At 57.8% G+C, this 21,930-nt stretch overlaps 2 protein-coding genes across 5 annotated transcripts; one reads left to right on the top strand and one right to left on the bottom strand.

Moving 5' to 3' along the window:
- Window positions 1–2,754: 2,754 nt before the first annotated feature.
- On the bottom strand, window positions 2,755–5,790 carry LOC115946075 (uncharacterized). The gene is made up of 3 exons (XM_031046638.2): window positions 5,509–5,790; window positions 3,640–4,115; window positions 2,755–3,151 (listed from the first exon to the last, which is right to left on the bottom strand). Exons 2-3 carry the CDS (start codon window positions 4,107–4,109, stop codon window positions 3,007–3,009), a joined length of 615 nt encoding a protein of 204 aa, XP_030902498.2. The 5' UTR covers window positions 4,110–4,115; window positions 5,509–5,790; the 3' UTR covers window positions 2,755–3,006.
- Window positions 5,791–6,571: 781 nt separating this feature from the next.
- On the top strand, window positions 6,572–16,063 carry EPHX2 (epoxide hydrolase 2). Of its 4 annotated transcripts, XM_005146470.3 has the most exons (19): window positions 6,572–6,731; window positions 7,946–8,030; window positions 8,165–8,324; window positions 9,061–9,251; window positions 9,360–9,482; window positions 9,836–9,910; window positions 10,230–10,325; window positions 10,475–10,553; window positions 10,730–10,764; window positions 10,848–10,874; window positions 12,774–12,859; window positions 13,039–13,150; window positions 13,487–13,561; window positions 14,450–14,495; window positions 14,567–14,669; window positions 14,894–14,963; window positions 15,041–15,121; window positions 15,410–15,468; window positions 15,569–16,063. In XM_005146470.3, the coding sequence occupies exons 1-19, from the start codon at window positions 6,631–6,633 to the stop codon at window positions 15,651–15,653; spliced, it is 1,689 nt and encodes a 562-aa protein (XP_005146527.2). In that variant the 5' UTR covers window positions 6,572–6,630; the 3' UTR covers window positions 15,654–16,063. The 4 variants fall into 4 exon arrangements, with proteins under 4 accessions (XP_005146527.2, XP_030902513.2, XP_030902515.2 ...); XM_031046653.2 differs by having other exon boundaries at window positions 15,410–16,063; XM_031046655.2 differs by lacking the exon at window positions 6,572–6,731 and adding an exon at window positions 6,753–6,941 and having other exon boundaries at window positions 15,410–16,063.
- The last annotated feature ends 5,867 nt before the right edge of the window (window positions 16,064–21,930 follow it).

Below are 21,930 nucleotides of genomic sequence, written 5' to 3'. Positions count from 1 at the left end.
CCTTTTCCAAGGCAGAGCTTGGCCAGGGGGAAAGGGGCTTGTGTGTGGGGATGGGGAGGGAGAGAGAAGAACAGGAGAAGAAGTGCTGTGGAGCAGCGGAGCTGGAGCACAGAATGAGGCTTTGTAGGGCACATTGCATGGGGTATTGCAGGGGTACTGAGTGAAGGATCGTACAGGGCGTTGCGTGGGGTATTGCAGGAAGCCTCTGCCTGCATGAGGCATCGTAAGGGGCATCGCAGGGGCCATTGCAAAGGTCCAGACTCTTGTATGGCTGGGGGGGAGGAGGGGCTGCCCCCCAGGCCCCACCAGACCAGGGTTTCACCTCTTACTCCCCAGCCCTGAGATGGGAGTTTGGTGCCAACAAACCTGCCTACGGGCAGGACAGCTGCGGGCAGCGGCAGTATCCCCTGCTCTGGTGAAAACAGGGTGCAAGGACTTGAGGCTGGGGTGACCCCATGCAGTTCTTGTCTCAGCCTATGCTTGGCCCCACATAACACTGCCAAGGGAACAGTTGCAAAACTGCGGTAGCAAAGGCAGAGCAATATCCAGGATCTGGGAATGGGGCAGGGATGGGGGCAGGAGTACTTTGGGCAGGGGAGCCTGTTCTCCCCCTGCAAGAGGATGGGAAACTCAGAGCTCCCCACTGCTTCCTGACCTCCCAGGCGAAGACCCAGCCTTCTCCCCAGACCAGCCTCTCCTTCCTTCCTGCAAGGAAATTTAATGTGCAACCTTCCTGCAAAGGAAGCCCAGGAATGTAATTTCCAGCCCTGGGGGACCTGCCAACAATTTCCTTCTTTTCCCCTGGGAGATAAACGAAGAGACAGACCTAGGCATGGAGGGCACCTGAATCTGCTGTTCCCCTGCTCTGCTATAGGATCCCCATCCACAAGGCTGTCCTCACCATCTGAAGGATGCTGGATACCAGAAATCCATGAAGAAGAGGACCACAGAGCAGGTACCTGCCATCCCACCCCCCCAGCAGCAGCCAGTGCCAAAGCCAGGTGGATTTTGGGTTGACCCCTCTGCAGATCTGTGGCCACAAACAGTGTGATGTGAAGCCCTTCCCTGTGCTGTAGTGCAGAGCCCTGAGCCCAGGCCCAAGGCTGACTGCGAGGCTGGAGGGAGGGTGTTCAGTGTTGGATGGACCCCCAGAGCTGGGGTGATGGGGAAGGGGGGAAGATGGAGAGATGGGTGCCAGAGGGATGTGGAGCAGCTGGGAATTGCAGGGACTGCTCCAGGGTATCGATCCAGGCCCACCAAAGGAAGGGAATTAGGGAGAAGGATGAGTCGGGTGCAACCGTAGTAAATTAATCAGGAAAAAAAGACAATCCACATTGATTTTCCTGGGGAGGAAGAAATCAGAGCTGACTGTTGGGATAGTGGGCTGAAGCTGGGGGGTGGGAAGCATCGTGGATGCTGCAGGGCCCATCTCCTTCACTGGGCTCCTGGCTGGGACTGTTGTGGAGGCAGAGGAGCAGTTAACACCACAGACAAACTCACCCATCCTCCTTTTCCCTCGGACAGCAGAGGACGGAGAGAACACAGACGCAGAGACCACGCTGACGCCTGGCAGAGCGCAATGCATCTTTATTTCGCTGCCTGCAGCTCCTGCAGAAGTGCTGCTACCCGGGGGGGTCTGCTTCTTGCCCATCCTTAGGGTGCACCATGGGGAGAGCGGGGGGCTCTGAGCCCAGTGTGCCAGGGTGGCCCTGGCCGTTCCTGCTGGAGGAACCTCTGTGCTTACAAACACAGGATTTGGAGCAAGGATTTTCCGCCTCCAGCTGCTTTCCCGCTGCCCAAACCTCCATGGGCTGGAAGCACTCGAGTTGCCAGCTTTGATTTATTGCCCGGCACTTCATCTCCAGCCACTCTCACACTCTGTCTGCAGCTCCACCGTTACCACCCCAGGGGCAAAAAGGCTCTTCCAAGCCTGGACAAGATGCTCCCAAGGGTGAAGGCTTACCCAGGGCTCTGCCCACACCACTGATGCTGCTGGACCACCGGTGAGATGCCACCAAGCTCCAGAAGAGTTGGGGTTAGTTTGTAAGACCCTCTGGGGAGCCCCAGGAGGTTCAGGCAAGGATCTGGGTGCGATGGTGTAGCTGTGGGTAAGTGTGGCTGCATGGCTGTGACAAAAGAGAGCCTTTGTGGGTAAAGCTCTTCCAGGGAGGGACAAAGGGGCCCAGAGGTCTGCTGGGGATGGGAAGGAGCTGCCACAGAGGAGTTTTCCCCCAGACACAAGGCTGAACATATGCTGTGCACCAGGCTCTGCTATGTGATGGGAGAGCTGCTGCAGGATAAATGCATCCAACACGATGGATGCACCACAGTCCTGCATCTAGCTCTTGGGACAAAACATAAGAAGGACATGGAACAGTTGGAGTGAGTCCAAAGAAGTACAACGAAGATGCTCAGGGGCCAACAAGAAAGCTGGAGAGGGGCTTTTGACAAGGGCCTGCAGGGACAGGACAAGGGGGAATGGCTTTAACCTGACAGAGGGGAGATTGAGATGAGCTCTTAGGCAGAAGTTGTTCCCTGTGAGGGTGCTGAGGCCCTGGCACAGGGTGCCCAGAGAAGCTGTGGCTGCCCCATCCCTGGCAGTGTTCAAGGCCAGGTTGGACACAGGGGCTTGGAGCAACCTGGACTAGAGGAAGGTGTCCCTGCCCATGGCAGGGGTTGGAACTGGATGAGCTTTGAAGTCCCTTCCAACCCAAACCATTGGTTTCATGATTCTATGAACACCCAGGCCTTGGGTTACAGGCATCATCACGCATGCAGTGGCATTTTATGTGCGATACATCCCGCAGCGGGCAGCAGCCTCCTGTCCCATCCCAGCGCTGCCAGCTCCAGCACCCAGACCACTCTGCAAACATTCCGGGCAACACCTCAGCCCCTGGTGCTGCGGAGAGGAGCCAGGACACCCCAGGAGCCATGGAGCTGAGGGTTGGGGTCCTACCAGCAAGCAAGGCCATAGGCAGGGTGACGGTGGAGCCCGTCCCTGCTGCCCTAGGGCTCGGTGGCGGTGGCAGCCGAGCTCTGCAGGCGCTGGCTGAGCTCAGCATCGAGGCGCTGTGAGGCAGCATCGAGGGTCTGGGCCAGGCGGCTGGTGAGGCGCAGCATGTGTGCCACCACACGGACACCCTTCCGCAGCCTGGGGGGAGAAGAGTGCGCTCAGTGCCCCCCCCCCGTCCCCACCAGCCTCCCTGCAGCAGGGTGGGGAAGGGGATGCTGCAGCACTTGGGGTCCTGGAGGGGGTCCCCAGCCTGGGAAAGGAGATTTCCCAACTCCACCATCCTGGTCAATGCATTTCTCCCTCATCACGTTGTGGCTCAGCTGTGCTGGGTCACTCATTTAGGGGTGACAACCCCCCCACTCCTGACATCCCACCCCTCACCCTGCCCACTGAGGGCCCTTTGCCAGCCACACTGTGGGCTTAGGGCAGAGACATTCACACGGATGTTAACAGCAGTGGTCTGCCAAGCATCCAAACCCCATGTGTAACGTAAAAGCCACCATGAAGATTATGGGACCCTTGGGGACACCCAGATCCCCTGCCCCCATGTGTCTGCAGCCTCCAACCCATAGAGTTTGGGGTATCAGCTTCATGGAGCATCCCCATCCCCTTCCCATGGCACTTACTTCTCCTTCTTCTCAGCTGTCTGTGGATGATCAGCCTCGGCCACATGAGCCTCCAGCTCCCTCCGGACATTATCCAGGCTTTCCTGAAATTCCAGGTTGGCCTCATGGATGGCAGGCAGCGCGTCGGTGATGATGTCCTGGTAGCGGGTCTGGTTCTCCTCCAGCATGGCCGCCATCTCCACATCCTTCAGGCTGGCCTTGGTGTTCTGCAAGAGGCTCTTGAGGTGATCCAGCTCACTGCGAGAGGCGAAGGCTGTGGGCCCTCGGGGGCTGCAGGGGCTGGGGGTGTGGAAGGTGATGCCACAGTGCTGGGAGTCCTGGAGGGGGTCCCCATCCTGGGAGATGTGGTACCCCAATTCCTCCAGCCCAACACTGGGGGTCACATCTTCTTCTGGTCCCTGCTGTGTGGTGCCAGGGATGAGGGTGCAGAGCCCCACCAGTAGGCACCAGCCAGGGCCCCCTGAGACCATGGTGTCCTGCAGGAGCAAAGAGAAACAGGGGGATCAAGGCTACAGCTGGGACACCCTCTGAGACCCTTTTAGGACCTTCCGGGAATCCCCCAGTTTGAACCAGCAAACCCCCCCAAGCACCCTTATTTTTCCATGCATGTGCATCTCTGGTTTCTGGGAGTTGGGATTTGGGGGTGCTGTACCCCACTCTCCCCACAACATGGAGGAAGCCCCAGGATGGGGAGGGGTAGGAACAACACACACCCTTCCTGCACCCCACAGCACAGCACATGGATCATAATGATAGGGAAACTGAGGCATGGGGGAGTTAAGATGAGGGCTGGAAGGGTTGGGGGGAGGCTGATCCTATCCCCCCCCTAAAACCCCTCTCTGGAGCCATGGAAAAGGAGGAGGCTATGGAGGCGGGGGGGGGATACACAGACAATGCAGCTCTTTCAAACCCGTCTTGGCACCAGGGCCAGGGGAGCGGATGCCAGAGGCTGCAGGCGCAACAGGCGCGGAAAGGGGGGACCCCACCAGCACCCTTCACCCTCCCAGCCAGTCCTGAGCCCCTCTGCAGAGAGAAGGGGTCTCCCAGGGGCATCCCCAGCTCCCTGCCAGCATCCTGGGGTGCAATGAGCTCCTCAGGTCTCAGGCCAGCACCCGGCAGGGGTGGGTTGGTTTCGATTTGGAGCAAAAGACCCCCCTAAAAAAGAGGGGAGCCCTCCAGCAGGACCACAGCAGCCCGGCGGCCCAGCCCTGCCACGAGTTGGCCAGGTCTCAGAGGCGTCGCCGTGCTGGCATTTCGTTGGCACGAAGGCTGAGGTTGTTCCTCCGGGCTCTTCCCACCGGAATAGCGACAAACCAGCAACATTCCTCCTTTACCCCCTCGTTTCTCACCCTCCGAAACACGCTCCCACCTTTATGCCAGGGAGAAGCCGGAGCTGGGGGGCTGCGGAGCTGCTGCCGGCCCCGGAGGGTTGTGCCGGAGGTGCCCCCGCCGTGATGGGAGGAGGAAAACCCTTCTGCTACCGCAGCTCTGAGCCATGCCAGCAACCAGGGAACGGGGCTTCATCCCCCCCACCCGGCGCTGGACCACCCTGCGAGGATGTTGGGGGGTCCCCTCGGGAGTCCCGGGGACAGCGGGAGGTGGGGGATGAGGGCTGGGGGACACCGAGCCCCAGCAGTGGGGTGCTGGTGCTAAACGCATGTCTTGTCTGGGCTTGAGCCCCTAAAACATCCCTGCCCACTCCTCAGTGGTAACCCCAGCACGGAACAGCCCCAGCTCCGCTGCGCTCGCAGGGGTGCAGTTCTTCCCCCACCTCCCTCCGAGCCAGCATCCCACCGCATGCCTTGCAGGGGGGAAACTGAGGCAGGGGCTGGGATTGCCGCTCCCCCCGGGCCCCGCAGCCCCGCTCACCACCGCTCCTCGACGCAGCCGTCCCGTCCCGGCACCGTCAACACCGCCCCGAGACGGGGCCGGGCCATGCACACACACACGCGTGGCCACGGCGTGTCTGGCACTGAGCACGCCAGGGCTGGCTCGGGGTGCATGGAGGCGCTCGCAGGTTCCCCCTTTGGGCTGCCTTTACGGGTGTTCAGGGATGGTGGTCAGGCAGCGTTCATGTGTGTGCACGCATGTGCTTGGCACGCAGGCGTGTGCTGAGCATGCACATACGTGCTGGGTGCCCACGCAGCTGCCTGGTGGTGCACACGCATGCTTAGCAGTGCATGCATGTGCTAGGTGTGCACACACATGCTTGGCAGTGCTCGCACAGCCTCAGCGTGCACGCATGTGCTCGGAGACAGACACACATGCTTAATGGTGCACACGCATCATGCCTGGTGCTGTGCATGAATGCTCAGCATGCACATGTGTGTTTCACATGGGCACAAGTGTGTGCATGCATGGGCAAGGGTGTGTGTGCATGTCTGCATACATGACTGCATGTGTGTGTTTCTGTGCATGCTTGTGCGCATGCAGTTTTTGCGTGTGCATGCATGTAGGTGGGCACACGTGCATGTGTGCATATATGCGTTCCTGCATGTATTCAGGCATGTGTGTGCGCACCTGTGTGCACATATGCCTGTGTGCACCACCGCCCCTTCCCACTCTCAGTCCCATTAGGCTGCTCGAGATCTGGGTGCAGGCAGACTGGGTCAGCGGGTGCTGCTGCTGAGGGGGACCCCGTTAAGGGATTATGGGCAAAACCTGCCTGAGCAGCGACAGGGAGCGGGCTCAGAGGGGGCACCCACGGCAGCAGCAGGGTTGTCACCGCCAGGTCGGGGGTCCCACAGCCCCACGGGACCGGGAGTGTGTCCGTGGGACGGAGAGGGACGCACCCCATTCAGGAGTGTACTGCGGCTGGCCCCGGGCCGCCGGGAGGGTGCCCACAGTGGTGGCGGCGCTAGGACCCAGCGCGGCTCCGGGGCAGGGGGCGGGGCGAGGCCTCGGGGGCGGGACCTGCAGAGGGGCCTCGGCGGTGGAGGCGGCGGCGTGTCCGTGAGTTCGAGACCTGGTGCCGGCAGCAGGGAGGAGGCCATGGCGCGGCGGGCCGTGCTGTTCGACCTTGGCGGTGTGCTCTTCGGGCCCGGCCTGCAGCACTTCCTGGGCTCCTGCGAGCAGGACTGCGCCCTGCCCAGGTACGCCCTGGCCCAGCCTGACCCGGCCCGCTGGCACTCGCCCGCCCGCGCTGCTGTGGGTCACCGCTCGTCCGGAGACACGTAGAGACGAGATAATACTGTGTGTGCGGCCGCCGCCCGCGCGGGGTCTGCGCGACTGGGGCGCCCGTAGCAGGAGGACAGGGCTGGGTGTGGGGTGCAGGCCGCGGGGACCGCTGTCCTCGATGTCAGGTGCGTGTTGGAGTCCCTGTATATACATGGGGTGCGGGCTGAGGACCTTTCTGGATCTGGGGTGCAGCTGGGGTGAGGTCCTGCCATGGATGTGGGGCACAGGTCAGCAGTTAGAACTAGCTCCCAGAGAGGTGGAATCACCATAGGGAATGTTGGCAGAAACGATAAGAAGATCTATAACTAGTAATTAATTAAGCAGGATATCTAATTAGTCCCATCCCTTGGTGCTGAGACCTGGCACAACTCAGTGCACGAGCTGGAGCAGACAAACCCCAGTGCACCAGATCCCAAACAGCCCCTCAAGTCCCAGTGAACCCTTTGCTCCCATTAACATGGGCTGTTTGGGAGCTGGCAGTCCCAAAAGCTCCCCATCAGTAGCTGAACAGGTTCTGTTGCGTGCCCCAACTCGGCAGGGTTTCCTGGCAGCGTGTGGGTGTTCAGACAGAAAAATACTGTATTAAGTAACTAAACGCTGGAGCTGATGGAGCAATAAATTCCTGGATTATTGGCCATCAAACATCTTTTTGCTTCCCTTTATATAAAAAAAAAGAAAAGTGACACAATCCAGCTGGAACAGGTAAAGCCGCTTTATTTTTAACTGAGCTGTGTTGTTATCGACTCGGGGAGCTTTGTCCTAAAGGCAGTCGCTGTAATCTTGTTTTATTGCCGCCTGAGAAGGCCTTTTGTCATCTTGTGATAGGGGCAAATTGTTTTCCTTGAGTTACGGCTTACAAAATACCTTGCTCTTTGCATTATTTGCTATATTTTGTCCCTGGCAAAGCTCCCTGCTCATCTTTCTGCAGGGCCAAGTAATTGAGCTGCCAGCAGAAATAAATGGGCAGCGATCTCCTTGTTCTGTAATGAAGTGATGCTCTGGTCCTGGGGGATGATGGAGGATGGAGCTCTATATCCCCGGCACAGAGCATCCCCCTCCCCATAGCGCACCACAGCATCCCCCCAGCATTGGCGTTTCTCTCACTGATTTCTTCTCCTTTGCCTGGCAGGAATTTCTTGCGGAAGGTCATGTTTGCTGGTGGCTCTGACAGTCCTTATGCCAAAATGATGAGGGGACAGATCACCTTGTCCCAGGTGAGCCCTCGAGTACCAGCTGTGCAGTATCACAGTGGCTCCGATGGGGAAGGAGCCGAGGGGAGCAAGCTTCAGGATGGGCTGTTCTTTATATATTGGGATCAGTTGAATGACACTGTGGGTGCTTTTTCCAGCTCTTTTCCGAGATGGAAGAAGGCTGCAGGCAGCACGCCACCACCTCGGGCATCACCTTGCCAGATACCTTCTCTGTTGCCCGAGCCTTCGAGGAGATGGCAGCCAAGGGGACGGTCAATGCCCCCCTCCTGCAGGCAGCGAGGGTGCTGCGGAGGAATGGTGGGTGCTGGGGAACTTTTGGGCTGGACTAAGGGTGCTGCTCCCCTCCCAAGCAACTGCTATGGGAGTTCCTGGTTGGTTCCACCACAGGGTCCTGGTCAGTCCCACCTGCTTGGTCCTTGATCATCATCCCCACACTCTCCTGATGTCACCTTTTAGCATCCTTTAATTAAATACTAGGAGCCATGCTACTAAATCCATCAGACATGTTAGCACCCAGGCAGCAATTAACAGGGTGCTGTAGCCCTTCACCACGCACTGTGGGGTTCATCAGGGAATCATGGAATCACAGGGTGGTTTGGATTGGAAGGGACCTTAAAGCTCATCCAGTTCCAATCCCTGCCACAGGCAGGGACACCTTCCACTGGAGCAGGTTGCTCCAAGCCCCATCCAACCTGGTCTTGAACACTGCCAGGGATGGGGCAGCCACAGCTTCCATGGGCAACCTGTGCCAGGGCCTCAGCACCCTCACATCAGCTCTGTCCTCAGCATCTCAGTGTGCCCAAGCTCCAGCTCACGTCCTGCTTCCATCGGGGGGGTTGAGCTTGGTTTTCCTGGAAGTACAAATTGGGCATAAGCTCCTGCTGAACATCCTTTGCTCTCCTGCTGGTATGTTCTGACCTGGCCAGACTGGACGTCTGGGATGAGGAGGTGGCTGGGGAGGGGAGGTGAAACCAAATACTCTCTGGAGAGCCAGAGTGGGAAAACCAACACTCCCCTCTGTGCACCTCCCTAGGGTTTAAGACCTGTGTCCTCACCAACAACTGGGTGGACGACAGCGCCGGACGGCTCTTCACGGCCACACTGATGAACCTGCTGCACCGGCACTTCGACCTGGTGATCGAGTCATGCCGGGTTGGGATGCAGAAGCCAGATCCTGAGATCTACAAATACGCCCTGGATGCGCTGCAGGCAAAGCCACAGGAGGTATGACCACCTCGAGAGCAGGTCACAGAGGGTCCCTCCATGCACCCACGGTCCTTGGCCAAGCCCTTCTGCAGGTGCTGATCCCTGCTCTCGGGCGTGTATCTCCAGGTCATCCTTCTGGACGACATCGGGGAGAACTTGAAGCCAGCCCAGGAGATGGGCATGGCCACCCTCCTCGTCAGGGACACCGAGACCGTCCTGAAGGAGCTGGAGGAGCTCTCAGGTGTCCAGGCATGTAGGGGTGGTCTCTGTTCCCTGCCCTCCTGGGGATCCTCTGGGAGGGATGGGCTTGGGCTTCTTCCCTGTGAGGGTGCTGAGGCCCTGGCACAGGGTGCCCAGAGAAGCTGTGGCTGCCCCATCCCTGGCAGTGTTCAAGGCCAGGTTGGACACAGGGGCTTGGAGCAACCTGGTCTGGTGGAAGGTGTCCCTGCCCATGGCAGGGGTTGGAACTGGATGGGCTTTAAGGTCTCTTCCAACCCAAACCATTCTGTGTTTCTATGATGGCCCTGCACACAGGTTGGTGGGGATGTCCCATGGGGCTCCAGGCTTGCTCAGGAGCTCACCCTGTGCTCCTCTCCCCACAGCTTCTCAACCAGCAAGAGCCACTACCAACAGCATGTGATCCATCCAACATGACCCACGGATATGTGCCCATCCGGGTAGTGTGGAGGGGACTGCCTTGGTGACAACGGCTTGGGGGTGCCAGACTTCGTGGGGAGGGTGTTGAGCCCTGTGCAAGGATGCGCCAGCCAACGGGTGATGTGTTGGATTGTCCCTCCTGTGTGGGCTGCTCTCAGCCAGGGATGCTGAGCTGCCCCATTGTTCAGGTCTTCTCTGTCCACCACAGAGGCTAAAGCATAGTTGTGTGGCTCTGGGTGGGGATTGTGGGCACCCACACTTAGTGATCAGCACCTGGTGGAGGGTTGTGGGGTGAAGCCATACAACCTGCAGCGGGTGAGGGCTCTCCATCCCTTCCAGCATGGTGTCCAGCTGCACTTCGTGGAAATGGGGCAGGGCCCTGTCATCTGCCTCTGCCATGGCTTCCCTGAGTGCTGGCTCTCATGGCGCTTCCAGGTGATGGAGGAGACAGGGAGGAGGGTGGACCACAGGGGCTGCTGGTGGGATGGTGATGGGGTGTGTGGTCACCACTCCTAGGGTTCCTGGGTGGAGAGTGGGGTCCGGGGGCCTCAGCATCCTTTGGGGGCTGCTGTTTTTCCTCCTAGATCCCAGCTTTGGTCGATGCCGGCTTCAGGGTGATTGCTCTGGAGATGAAGGGCTACGGGGAGTCCACAGCCCCACTGGGTGAGTTGGGAGCTGCTGACCCCAAATCCAAGACCCAGGAGGAGATGGATGGAGGAGCTTTCTCCTGGCCGGTGGAAGCTAGCTCCTCCTGCAGCCCCAGCTGCTCAGAGGGATGTCATATACATCCCTAAAGATGTGTGGATGTTAAGGTGATGGTGATTATGTATTTTGTGCAGATATAGAAGAGTATTCCCAGGAGCAGATATGCAAGGTGAGGATGCAGGCAGGAAGAACGTGGTGTGGAGGGTGATGATCCCAAACAGGATCTGACTCTTTCTCTCCTTCCTTCCCCAGGACCTGGTGGTTTTCCTGGACAAACTGGTGAGGAGCCCCTCATGATGGGTCCCTCCTTGGCAAGGTTTGGGTGTGTGTTTCCCCAGCTGCCCTTCACTTCTTCCTTTCCATGCAGAGACAGCTGAGCTGCTCAGTGGCTTTGGTCCAGAGCTCTTGGGGTAGCACCAAGACCTGTCTTTTGTGTTCCCTGTGGGTAGGATTTTAGGGATGGGGATGTTCATACAACCCATTGCTGGTGGAGAGGACCCATCATTGGAAGGGTCTCTAGCTCTGTATCACCTTCTCCTGGACCTTGTGTCCTTGCTGATGATGTGGAGATGGGCTGGTGGTATCTGAGGCTTGGCAGGGTGTTGGTTAGGCAGCGAGATACTCATGGAAAAGGATGCTGGGCTGCATCCCCTTCATCCCTGACAATAGCAGCTCCCACATGGCTGGGGTGGCTGGGGGACCATCAGTGCCCCTTGGCGTGACTCAACTATGGTGTCAGCTCACTTGGGTTTGGGAGCTCCAGGTTTAATTCCCCTCCCAGCAAGGGGATGTGGTTGATTTCTGTGCCTTTTAAAAGAGGTGAAGTGTAGGCTTAAAGGTGTAGCCCACAGATGTCAGCACCTCCAGGGCTCTTTCCTTGCAGAACAGCTTCCAAGGGAATGAGTCCTTCAGAAACCACAGTGCTCAGAACAAGAAACGAGGAAAAAAAGCCCCTGAGGGCTCCTTGTGGGGGAAGTCGTGGTGGTTTTGTGTTGGAGCTGGGATGGGTGTTGGGAGGGAACCAGGCATCACAGGGACTGTAGCTGTGGTTTGGTGCTGAGCATGTGAGCATAAATCACATCCCTTTGCTGGAGAATTGCCCTCATGTTGGATTAGAAATAAGGAAAACGGATTGGAAGGTGCCCGTGGATGTGCAGCCTGGCAAGGGGATGGGTGCGCGCTTTGCTCCAGGGTGAGCTCGTTAGATGGGGAGTGGTGGCATCATGTATGTGTGCGACTTTGGTTTTCCCTGCTCCTCTACTATCATCAGGGCCCATCCTGCTCTTCTCCTCCCTGGGATGCTTCTCCCTACCCTGGTACAACCTAGGGGATAAATGACTTCATGAAATTCCATGGGGATATCTGAACCCATATCTGGGGTGCAGAAGACACAGAGTGGTTGAGGAGCCAGGACAATGATGATGGGACGAAATCCATCAGCATGGGGGGGACCCACTCATCCCCATATCAGTGGTGGGAGATGCTGGGACCCCCCCAGACCGTCTGCCCCCCTTGCAGGGGGGGTTGCACAGTGTGTTTTGCACTGTCAGATGGCAGCGAGCAGAGACATGTCTGCTGGGAGGGAATTTTAATTACACATCTAAATATCAGCTAATTATGAACTGGCTGCTCCATTGTTGGGAGGGAGCGCAGGTTTAATTGGATTCATTTGTCAGTGCCCAGAGGGGTCAGGAAAATAGAATGGAGGAGGAGGGACAGTGAGCTCCAGGCAGGATCCGCACGGGCAGGGGGGATGCTGTGAGCTGCTTCCCGGAGGGGCAGGGATTTGTTTGGCTGTGATTATAAAATGATGTTCCCTTGTGACGGCAGGGAGGGGGGTGCACCAGTATAGGTGATCCCAAGGGATGAACAGCCTCCATCGTGGATAATAATGAATCCCTTGCTCCGGAGGGCACAGGTGCTTGAAATGTTTAATTAAGCCAGAGTAAATCGCCCCGGGGGATCAGGTAATGCTTCTTCCTTGGGGAAAGAAAAAGGAAACTAAATGGGGGGATAAAAGAGAAAGTATTGCTGGTTTCTGCTCTGTTTGCTGCTTCAGAGGAAGGCAGAGCCCCTCTCTCACCTGCTGATGCCTGTTGGGTGCTACTTTTGGGGAGGATTTGGAGGTGCTCCCTGGGTGCTGCTCTGGGGGCACACTCATGGACCCCGTGCCCACAGGGCATCCCGCAGACCGTGCTGGTTGGCCATGACTGGGGTGGTGCCGTGGTCTGGAACATGGCTCTGTTCTACCCTGAGAGGGTGAGGTGGGTCCGTGCCGTGTGTGTGGCTCCTTGAGGACGGGTCCTGCACCCCCTCCCCTGTCCCAAACAGGGCCCTGGGTCCTGCCCTCTCTGTTCCGTCCCTAGAGCAAAGCCCTGGCTCATGCTGGGCACCCTGAATCCAGGGGTGATCCTGACTCTGTGTCCTCCCTGTGATGTTCCAGAGCTGTGGCCTCCCTGAACACCCCGTACCGACCCGCCAACCCCTTCGTGGACGTAGTGGAGAAGATGAAAAGCATCCCCACCTTTGATTACCAGTTCTACTTCCAGGAGCCGGTGAGTCCAGGACCACAGCTTTTATCCTCCACCCTTCTCTTGGGGCTTAACCTCACCCCCAGAATGGAGTCTTGCCCATGTTGGGGTCCCCAGCTCATGGATGGGCATCGCCTGCCCCACAGCCAGGCTGCCATGCTGTGGGGCTCTCACTGTCACCCCAGCTGCAATTGGCTTGTTTTCCCCCTGTCAGACCTTGTTCCCATGTTGGACCCTGCATAGAAACCATCCCCAGCCTCCACCTGAGCCCACATGGGCAGCAGGACCCAACCCTGGGATGGTCTGGGTCCCTGGGAAGGGGTGGCATCACCCACCATGCTGCTTCTGCTCCATGTGCAGGGTGTTGCGGAAGCGGAGCTGGAGAGGGACATCGGCCGGACACTGAAGGTCCTGATCCGCTCCACACGCCGGGAGGTAGGGATGGGGCTGAGGCTGCACCTAGGTTGGGAGCAGAAGGCTTCACAGCCTGGTGTCCTCTCCAAGCCCTGCTAGCCTTGTTGGGGCTCTGCCTGTGGCACCCTCTCCCCTTCCACTTTGCCCATGCCAGGAGTCAAAAAGCTTCAGGGATGGCTTTGCAGTGTTCCACAGTGGCCCTCAGGCATGCTCCATCCTGTGTCTGCCATCCTTTTGCTGCCTGTCTGCAGCCACGTCTGCATTCAGGCAGCTGTCAGTAGGGACCAGAGTGAACGCATCCTTGTAAGCGGCGGTGCAGGACTCATACCTCTGTAGGACTCACAGCTGACCCTCAGTAGGGTTTCAGAGGACCTGGGAGGGGACAGCCCAGCCTGGAGAACAGCAAATTTGTGGGTGACTGTCCTTGTGCAGCCTGGCAGGGGCTCCTGCTCTCCTCGAAGCACCACTCACTTCCTTTACCACTGCAGATGTCAGTGTCTTGCTTCAGGGTGACAACCTTTGTGGTTTAAAATAACAGTGCCCTGGGAGCCTTGCCAGCGGCCTCATTCTGCCATCGCTGCTGGCTGCTCCCAGCTCCATGGCCCAGGGCTGCGTGACTGTTTCCTGCATCCCTTAGGATGCAGTGATGTTCAGTGCTGTCTCCCACAGACTAGGGCTGCACAGCTAATTCCTCCATCCCTTTGGATGCAGTGATGCTTGGTGCTGGCTCCCAGCTCTGCACCCCAGGGCTGTGTGTCTGGTTCCTTCATCCCTCGGGATGCATTGATGCTCAGCACTGGTTCCCAGCAAGGAGCCCCAAGTGTGGCAGCCACAGGGAGCCCCCCAGGATGGTTTTTCCTCCCTGTGTGCAGTCTCTCCCTGCTTGCCCTCAGTCCTCTCTCTCCACAGGACCGCCTGCCCATCACATTTGACTTCCACCGGGTCCGGGAGCGAGGTAAGGGGTGGGATGCTGCAGGAGGGGGATGCTGTGGGGTGAAGGATGTAGTGCTGTACCTCTTCTTGCAGGAGGGCTTCTGGTGGGCTTCCCAGAAAACCCCCCTGCCAGCCAGATCCTGCATGGCCCTGAGCTGCAGTACTACATCCAGTGCTTCCAGAAGTCCGGCTTCAGGTAGGGGCAGGAGCCTGCGGGACTGGTGTGATGCCCACTCTGCAGAAGGGGAACACCCAAACCTACCTTGGCCTTGCTTTATAACCCTAAGAAGGTGTAAGGCTGGGGGAAGGCTGCTTTACCCTTGCAGGCACTCCCTGTACCATGGGCAATGGGATGTTCCCTGTGGTGGTAGTGGCAGGAACTGAGTCTCAGCATCTCTATCCCATTCTCCTCTCTCACAGTGGCCCCTTGAACTGGTACCGCAACATAAAACCCAACTGGCGCTGGGCCCTCTCTGCCAAGGACAGGAAGGTGGGGACTGATCCTGCCCCACAGGGGCATTTACAGACACAGCACCTTCCCCACCTTGGCACCTATGTCCCCTGTAGATCACGATGCCAGCACTGATGGTCACAGCCGGGAAGGACGTGGTGCTGCATCCCAGCATGAGCAAGGGCATGGAGGAGTGGGTAAGTCAGAATAGTCCCATCCCACCCCAGCCCTGCCTGTGCCTGTGATCAGCTTCCAGAAGATCCCACTGCAGCAGAGCCCTGGGGCAGGTCCACCAGCTGGGATGGGCTGGATTTGGTCCAGGGACATCACTTGATGGAGGCTGATATGGGAGGGTTAGGGGGGAATTTGCTCTTGCAAAAATAAAGAGCTGGGGATACAGTGGCAGCCTTGGAGGGGGAGGGGGGATGCTCCTGGTACCCCAATCCTGGCACAAACCCACTCCATTCTCATCCATCCCTCCCAAGATCCCGCAGCTGCACCGGGAGCACATTGAGAAGTGCGGGCATTGGACACAGATGGAGAGGTACCACAGCGGGCAAGCACAGCCCCACTCCATCGGAGCTGGGCGCCCCTGTGTCCCTAGGGATGCTGAATCCTGTTACATCTCTGTGCCATCCCCCCAGGCCGGCGGTGCTGAACAGGATCCTGGTGGAGTGGCTGGAGGGGCTCCCCCCGGATCCCCCACTTCCCACTATCTCCAGGCTGTGAGCCCTGCCCTGTGCCTTCCCTCCTCCCTGGGCTGAGTTTGCCTTTAGGGTTGGATTTTTGCCTTTAGGTATTACTGGGGGGTCGATGGGTGGAAGTGATGGGTGAGCTAGGCCTGGGAGCAGGGTAGCACAAAGCATTGCCCCTGAAGAATCTCTGTGAGCTCTTATTGGGGTGTTGGGATATGGTCTGGGGCTGGACCCATCCTTGTACCATGGTAGGGGCTGTACTGGGGCTGCCCCATCACCTCAGCCCTGGGGCTTCCCTTGCACAGGGGTTTGGATGGACCATCCCCTTTGTGGCTGGGGTTTTAATGTGGTGGGGAGGTTTTAATGCACTGATAATCATGAATTCTGCCTTAGAAATCACCTTCTGCCTTGTAACATTGACAAATAAAGCACACAGTGACCAGAGCACCTCAGCTCTCCCCTATGGTCCTTGGGTTCATGCAGCATCTCCCTGCCTCTTCCCCTCTACCCTGGGGCCCATCTCTGTGGTGTCAGGGCCCAGCTCCTGCATGCAACCACCTTCCCCTGTGCTCCCAGCCCTTCTCCTGGCCTCAACAGCCGTTATAAGCACACATCCAGGACGGCATAAGGATCTGGGCAAACACGCTTGGTATTTCCCTCCCAGAATTCTCCCCAGCCCTCAGCTATTTTCAGCTGGGGCTTTGTGGTTTGTCTGTCTGCATCCTTCCTCCCAGCCCGTCCCTGCTCTGCCAGCAAGCCCACAGCAATGCTGTGCATCTGGATCCATCCCTGAAAAAGGAGCTGTGTGGATTTTGGGGTGGGGGGAGAGGATAAAACCCAGCCCCTGGATGGGTAGCAAGCAGCTTAAACCCGCTACCTCCAGTCTGGAGTTATTCCTAGACTCTGGCTGTTGTCCTCTCAGGTCTCCTGGCAGGGAAAACAGTCTCAGACGCTGGTTTTGGAGCTGCTTTGCACTCTGCTAATGGTATATAAGATCCAAGAGCATCATCCCTGGGCAGCCGGGAGCTGTGGCCAGGCACCGCCCTGAGCCCTGCCTGGAAAACCAGGCAGGAGCTGCCAGAGCTGCCTCTGCCATGGCACCAGCATCGGGGTTAGTGGCTTTAGTAGGTGTCTGCGGGCTCCTGCCGACCCCTGTGCCCAGCCCCTGGCAGGGGCATCACCTGCGTGTTCCCACCCTGCTCCTGGGAATGATGTGGGGAGGAGGGCACCTGCAGGTTGCTCCCAAGCCCCTTTCCCTCCTTGCACACCACGTTATCTCCCTACACTGCCACAGCCAGGCATTGCTCCTGCTCCGGCAGCCCCCTCCCCACATTCCCATGCCAGATCCGTGCCCCTCATCCTACAGCCCAGACTGACTTTCCCAGCTCCCACCCTGATCCTAGCTGGTTGTGTCCTGAGCCCCACTGCTGCCTGCATCCCCACTGCCCCATGCACGTGCCAAGGTTCTATGCCCTCTGTTCCCATGCAAGCCTGTGGCCTCAGTCCGCACCTTCCATCCTGGAATCTACATGGCCTTGGGTGCACGCAGCCTCAGCATGTTCAGCAGGCACTGATTGATAACCATAAAGACTGGAGGGATGGAGATGGCCCAGGGTGGCTGGTTGGGCCACAGTTATCCCATTATCTGCAGAGCGGGGACCCAGGAATCACCTGAGCCAAAGCAGACATGGGCTTTGATTCTGTGAGGACAAGGCCAGAGCAACACGAACACCATCAGAAGGGATGCAGAATCCTGCTTCAGTTCCCCCTGGAGCCTCGCTCTGTCTCCTGGAGGGTTTATTCCCAGGAGAAATTCTCCAGCCATAAACATGAGCAATGGCACCCACGGGGCCAGCCCAGCACAATGGATGGAGCCTGAGATGGAGAAACAAATCTGGCCACAGAACAAGCTCCTCCAGGCTGTTTCTTTTCACAGCTTGAAGCTGCTCAGAGTGGTCTCAGGCGCAGCAGAGGGAGATCTCTCTGGGATCAGCATCCCTCAGGATGCTGGGGAGCTCATACTGGCAAACCCGTGCCTGGGGTGGATGTGATGGATGTGCAGTGGCCCTATCACAGTGCTTTCACAATTCTTCAATGTGAAAAGAAAGAAGAAAATGTCTGGAAAACCTCAGGGTGAGTTTCAAACCATGGATCTGAGCAGCAGACCCTGGGAAGAAAGGATCTCCCCAAGCCCTGGCATCAGGGGCAGCTCCTGGAGCCCCAGGGCTGCTCACAAAAGGCTGGGCTTATTTTTTAAGAGATGCTTGAAGAGAAACAGAAACCCAGACTGGAGCCATCCTGGCAACAGCACCATGGAAAGGTTTGGGCTGGAAGGGACCTTAAAACTCATCCAGTTCCCAACCCCTGCCACAGGCAGAGACACCTTCCACTAGACCAGGTTGCTTCAAGCCCTGTCCAACCTGGTCTTGAACACTGCCAGGGATGGGGCAGCACCAGCTTCTCTGGGCACCCTGTGCCAGGGCCTCAGCACCCTCACAGGGAACAACTTCTGCCTAAGATCTCATCTCAATCTCCCCTCTGTCAGGTTAAAGCCATTCCCCCTTGTCCTGTCCCTACAGGCCCTTGTCAAAAGCCCCTCTCCAGGCTTTTTGTCAGCTGGAAGCTGCTCTAAGGTTCCAGCCTCCAGCTCCATCCTCTTCCCCAGTTGTGATGTCCTGATCCTAAACACCTGGGTGACAGCACCAGCACTTGATGTGTCTGGGACCTGGCCATGAGGTTGGGTGTGCAAAGCTGCTTGTGGGGTGCTCACAAGGTGATGCACAGCTCAGCCCCCCACATCTCCTGTTCTGGCACTGCTATTGCCATGAGCATCCCCCCTTCCTCATTCTGCACTCAACAGTGTGGCAGTGATGGACATGACATGGTTCCTTCTGCCCCTCTGACCCCACTGGGGTCTCTGCAATGGCTGCAATGAGTCTCCACTGGACAACGTCTGCTGGATGGCATGCACAAGGTGAGGGTGCACATACAGGGTGCAAGGTGCAGGTACAGCCATGCAGGGTGTACATCTGGATTACAGGGTGCAGGCAGCAGAGTTCAAGGTGCAGGGTGAAGAAAGGTGCAGGGCATACACACGGGGCTCATGATGCAGGTATTGGGGTGCAGTGTTCACACACACAGGGTGCACACATGGGGTGCAGGGTGCAGGCAGAGTTGACCCTGCCCCATGCATGCAGTGGATGGGCTGGAAAACCCACACTGCTGGTCTCCCCCTGCCCCACAGGGTTTGGGTGCAGGGGGGCAGGATTGCACCCAGCCATGGGCTGCTGGCATCCACCAAGCTTGATGGCACCTGATTAAACTTCAACCCAGCCCATCCCTGGACTCTGGGATGGCTCCAGCTCTGACTTGGGGATGCTGGGTTAATATTTCATCCCTGCTGGGACTGAAACCACGGCGTTTGCTGGGTGCTAAGGGCAAAGGTCCCTCTGGGGCCAACAGTCCCTTGCACGGGTCAAGCCAGAGCTCAAACTGCAGCATCAACAGACCCAGGGGACCCAAACCAACCCCAGCAGGAGGGTGGCACAATGTGACCAGCTCCACTCATCCCTTGGACCCCAAAACTCCTGGAAATGAGCTGGTTTCCTTCTCCCTCAAAGACTGCAAGGCACACACACAGGTGCTGGCAGCAGGGATGCCCAAGCTGGAGGGAGGACACAGCAGGGTTCTGCCTGTGCTGAGTGATCAGGATTAAGGGACACCATCTCCTTGCTCCCATACAGGCTCCATCTCCAGTCCTGTCCTCCCCTCCTCCAGAGGTTGTTTCAGAAAGGAAGCAATTTACTTGTAAAAGAGGAAAAAAGGCCCCTGGAGATTGAGAAATAAAGAATAAAAGCTTCCCATAATTAAATTTCAACTGTTTCCTTTTTAAACAGAGAAGAAAGGAGACCAAGAACAGCCCCACCTGATTTCTGCCTGGCCTGAGACAATGCTTGAATAGCTCTTGAGCTTAGGCACTCAAGCAGCTTCGCTGCTGCCTCAGTTTCCCCATTGCTGTAAGGAAGCAGCTCTGGGACCCCCCAGGTAGAGGCAGCTCTGGGGACGAGCACCCCCAGAGGGTAGGAGAGAGTGGGGAAGCCAAATATCTGGGCAAACCCCATCTCCACACCCCTGCACTGCCCGGGAGGCAGAGCCTTGTGCATTCACCCCTCCAGCCCCCAGGCTGTGCAGTCTGCGGGTGCACTGCTGTTTGGGAATGCACTGCAACTGGTCATGCACTGCAGTGTGGGGATGCGCTGCAGACTGGGGTACATTGGCCATTTCTGGTGCAGATGTGACAGTGCAGGGTAGCAGCAGGAAATCCCATCATGATCCAGCTGCTGGGCCAGCTCAGTGCCAGGAGCTGCAGAGGTGTCAGTGAGGGTACAGAGAGGGACCTCTCCCTCCTTCCATCCCCATTTGAGCTGTGTTGGAGAGCCCCAACCAAGCCACAGCCACCCATAACCCTGCATCACCTTGGCCATGTTGGGTTCTGCAGCCCTGCCTACCCTGTGCAAACCTCATGCCCTGGCCAAGCAAATCCAATCAAAGTATTCACTGGCACCATGTTCCCATGATTTATCACAGAATCACAGAATGGTTTGGGTTGGAAGGGACCTTAAAGCTCATCCAGTTCCAACCCCTGCCATTGGCGGGAACACCTTCCACTAGACCAGGTTGCTCCAAGCCCCATCCAACCTGGCCTTGAACACTGCCAGGGATGGGGCAGCCACAGCTTCTCTGGGCAACCTGTGCCAGGGCCTCAGCACCCTCACAGGGAACAACTTCTGCCTAAGAGCTCATCTCAATCTCCCCTCTGTCAGGTTAAAGCCATTCCCCCTTGTCCTGTCCCTACAGGCCCTTGTCAAAATCCCCTCTCCAGATTTCTTGTTGGCCCCTTTAGGCACTGGAAGCTGCTCTAAGGTCTCCCCGGAGCCTTCTCTTCTCCAGGCTGAACAAGCCCAGCTCTTTCAGCCTGTCCCCATAGCAGAGATGCTCCAGCCCTGCATTTACACCACAGGATTTACATGAGCTGACCACTGGTCTGATCCCCACGATGAACCTGGGGGATTGAATCCATCACCAGTCTGGATGCTACCCTTGCTCCCTGGGTCCCTCCAGGGCAGACCACTCCATCCTTTATCCCACCAAAATTTCACCAATTCACAAATAAATTCACAAACAGCTCCAACACCTGTCAAAACACCACTCTTTTCTTTCATCCTTTGGATTATTCCCTGCTGCTCAGCTGTAATTAGCCGAGCTGTGACATCCCTCCTGGATGCAGCCGGGAGCTGGTGGAGGTTGAGGCAGTGCAGGTGGGTTGTGCTCTCCCCACTTGCATCCCCTGCACCCCTCACTGTTAATCAATAACCCCTTGAGGGCTGTTTTTTGGAGGTTTTGGTGACCTTTGCACAGCACTTAGACCAGGAGCTGTTAGCTGGGTAGCCACGGCACTGTCTGACCCCAATCAGATGGTCCCATTGTGGTCTGTGGGGGCTTGAAGGTGTGCTGGGGTTATTCATTAATGTGCTGCATTGCAAACCCAGCAGGGTTTCAGGATGGGCAGCAGGTCAAGGGGCTTTGAAGCTGGATGGGAACACCCATGGCAAAAGCTGCTGGAGATGCTGGGGAGTCCTTCCCAGTCTGCATAGCTCCTGCTCTGTAATTAAGAAGCAATTTCCCCTCCTTGCATTGTGATTGTGCTGCAGAGGTTGGGTCTCCCAGAGCATCCATGGCCCTGGGAAAGCAGCCGCCTGCAGCACTGCTTCCCTGCCCAGTGCCACCGCCCCATCAGGACCTGTAGCAGTGCTCCCCGAGGTCACCTTGCCCCTGTAGCCGGCTCAGAAAACTCGTTATCATCCCTTCGTTAATGAGGGATGGGGCAGGGTTTGCTTATCACCAAAGCACAGCCACGGAGCGCTGCGGAGCTCCTGCAAAGCGCGGCTCCTTGCCCGTCCTTCGGCTCAGCCCCACCACCCGGGTGGATCCTGTCCTCCACTGCTCCCAGTGGGGCTGCAGAGCAAATCTGAGGTGCAAGGCATTTGTGCAAGGCTTGGAGCATCCTGCTCCTTGCGAGGCAGGGAGCAAAGACCCTCAGTGCTTGTTTTGCCCTTGATGATGCAGCACAGTGAGACCATTGCATCCCTCGCTGCCTGAAGCCCACCCCCTTCTGCTGTTGGGTTCCCCCGAACCTGGAAGGGCCTTGCTTGCCCAGTGCAGAGGCTGCAGGTTCAGGAGAGCAACTCCCACTCCAGGACCCCCAAAAGGGAAGCAGCTTCTCCCCAAACCCCTCAATTCGCAGCATCCCT

This window comes from Melopsittacus undulatus, chromosome 3 (genome assembly GCF_012275295.1).
Source record: "Melopsittacus undulatus isolate bMelUnd1 chromosome 3, bMelUnd1.mat.Z, whole genome shotgun sequence".
In the NCBI taxonomy this organism is placed as follows: Eukaryota; Metazoa; Chordata; class Aves; order Psittaciformes; family Psittaculidae; genus Melopsittacus; species Melopsittacus undulatus.
The sequence above is the reverse complement of the archived record's forward strand: the minus strand, read 5'-3'. Positions and strand labels throughout refer to the sequence as shown.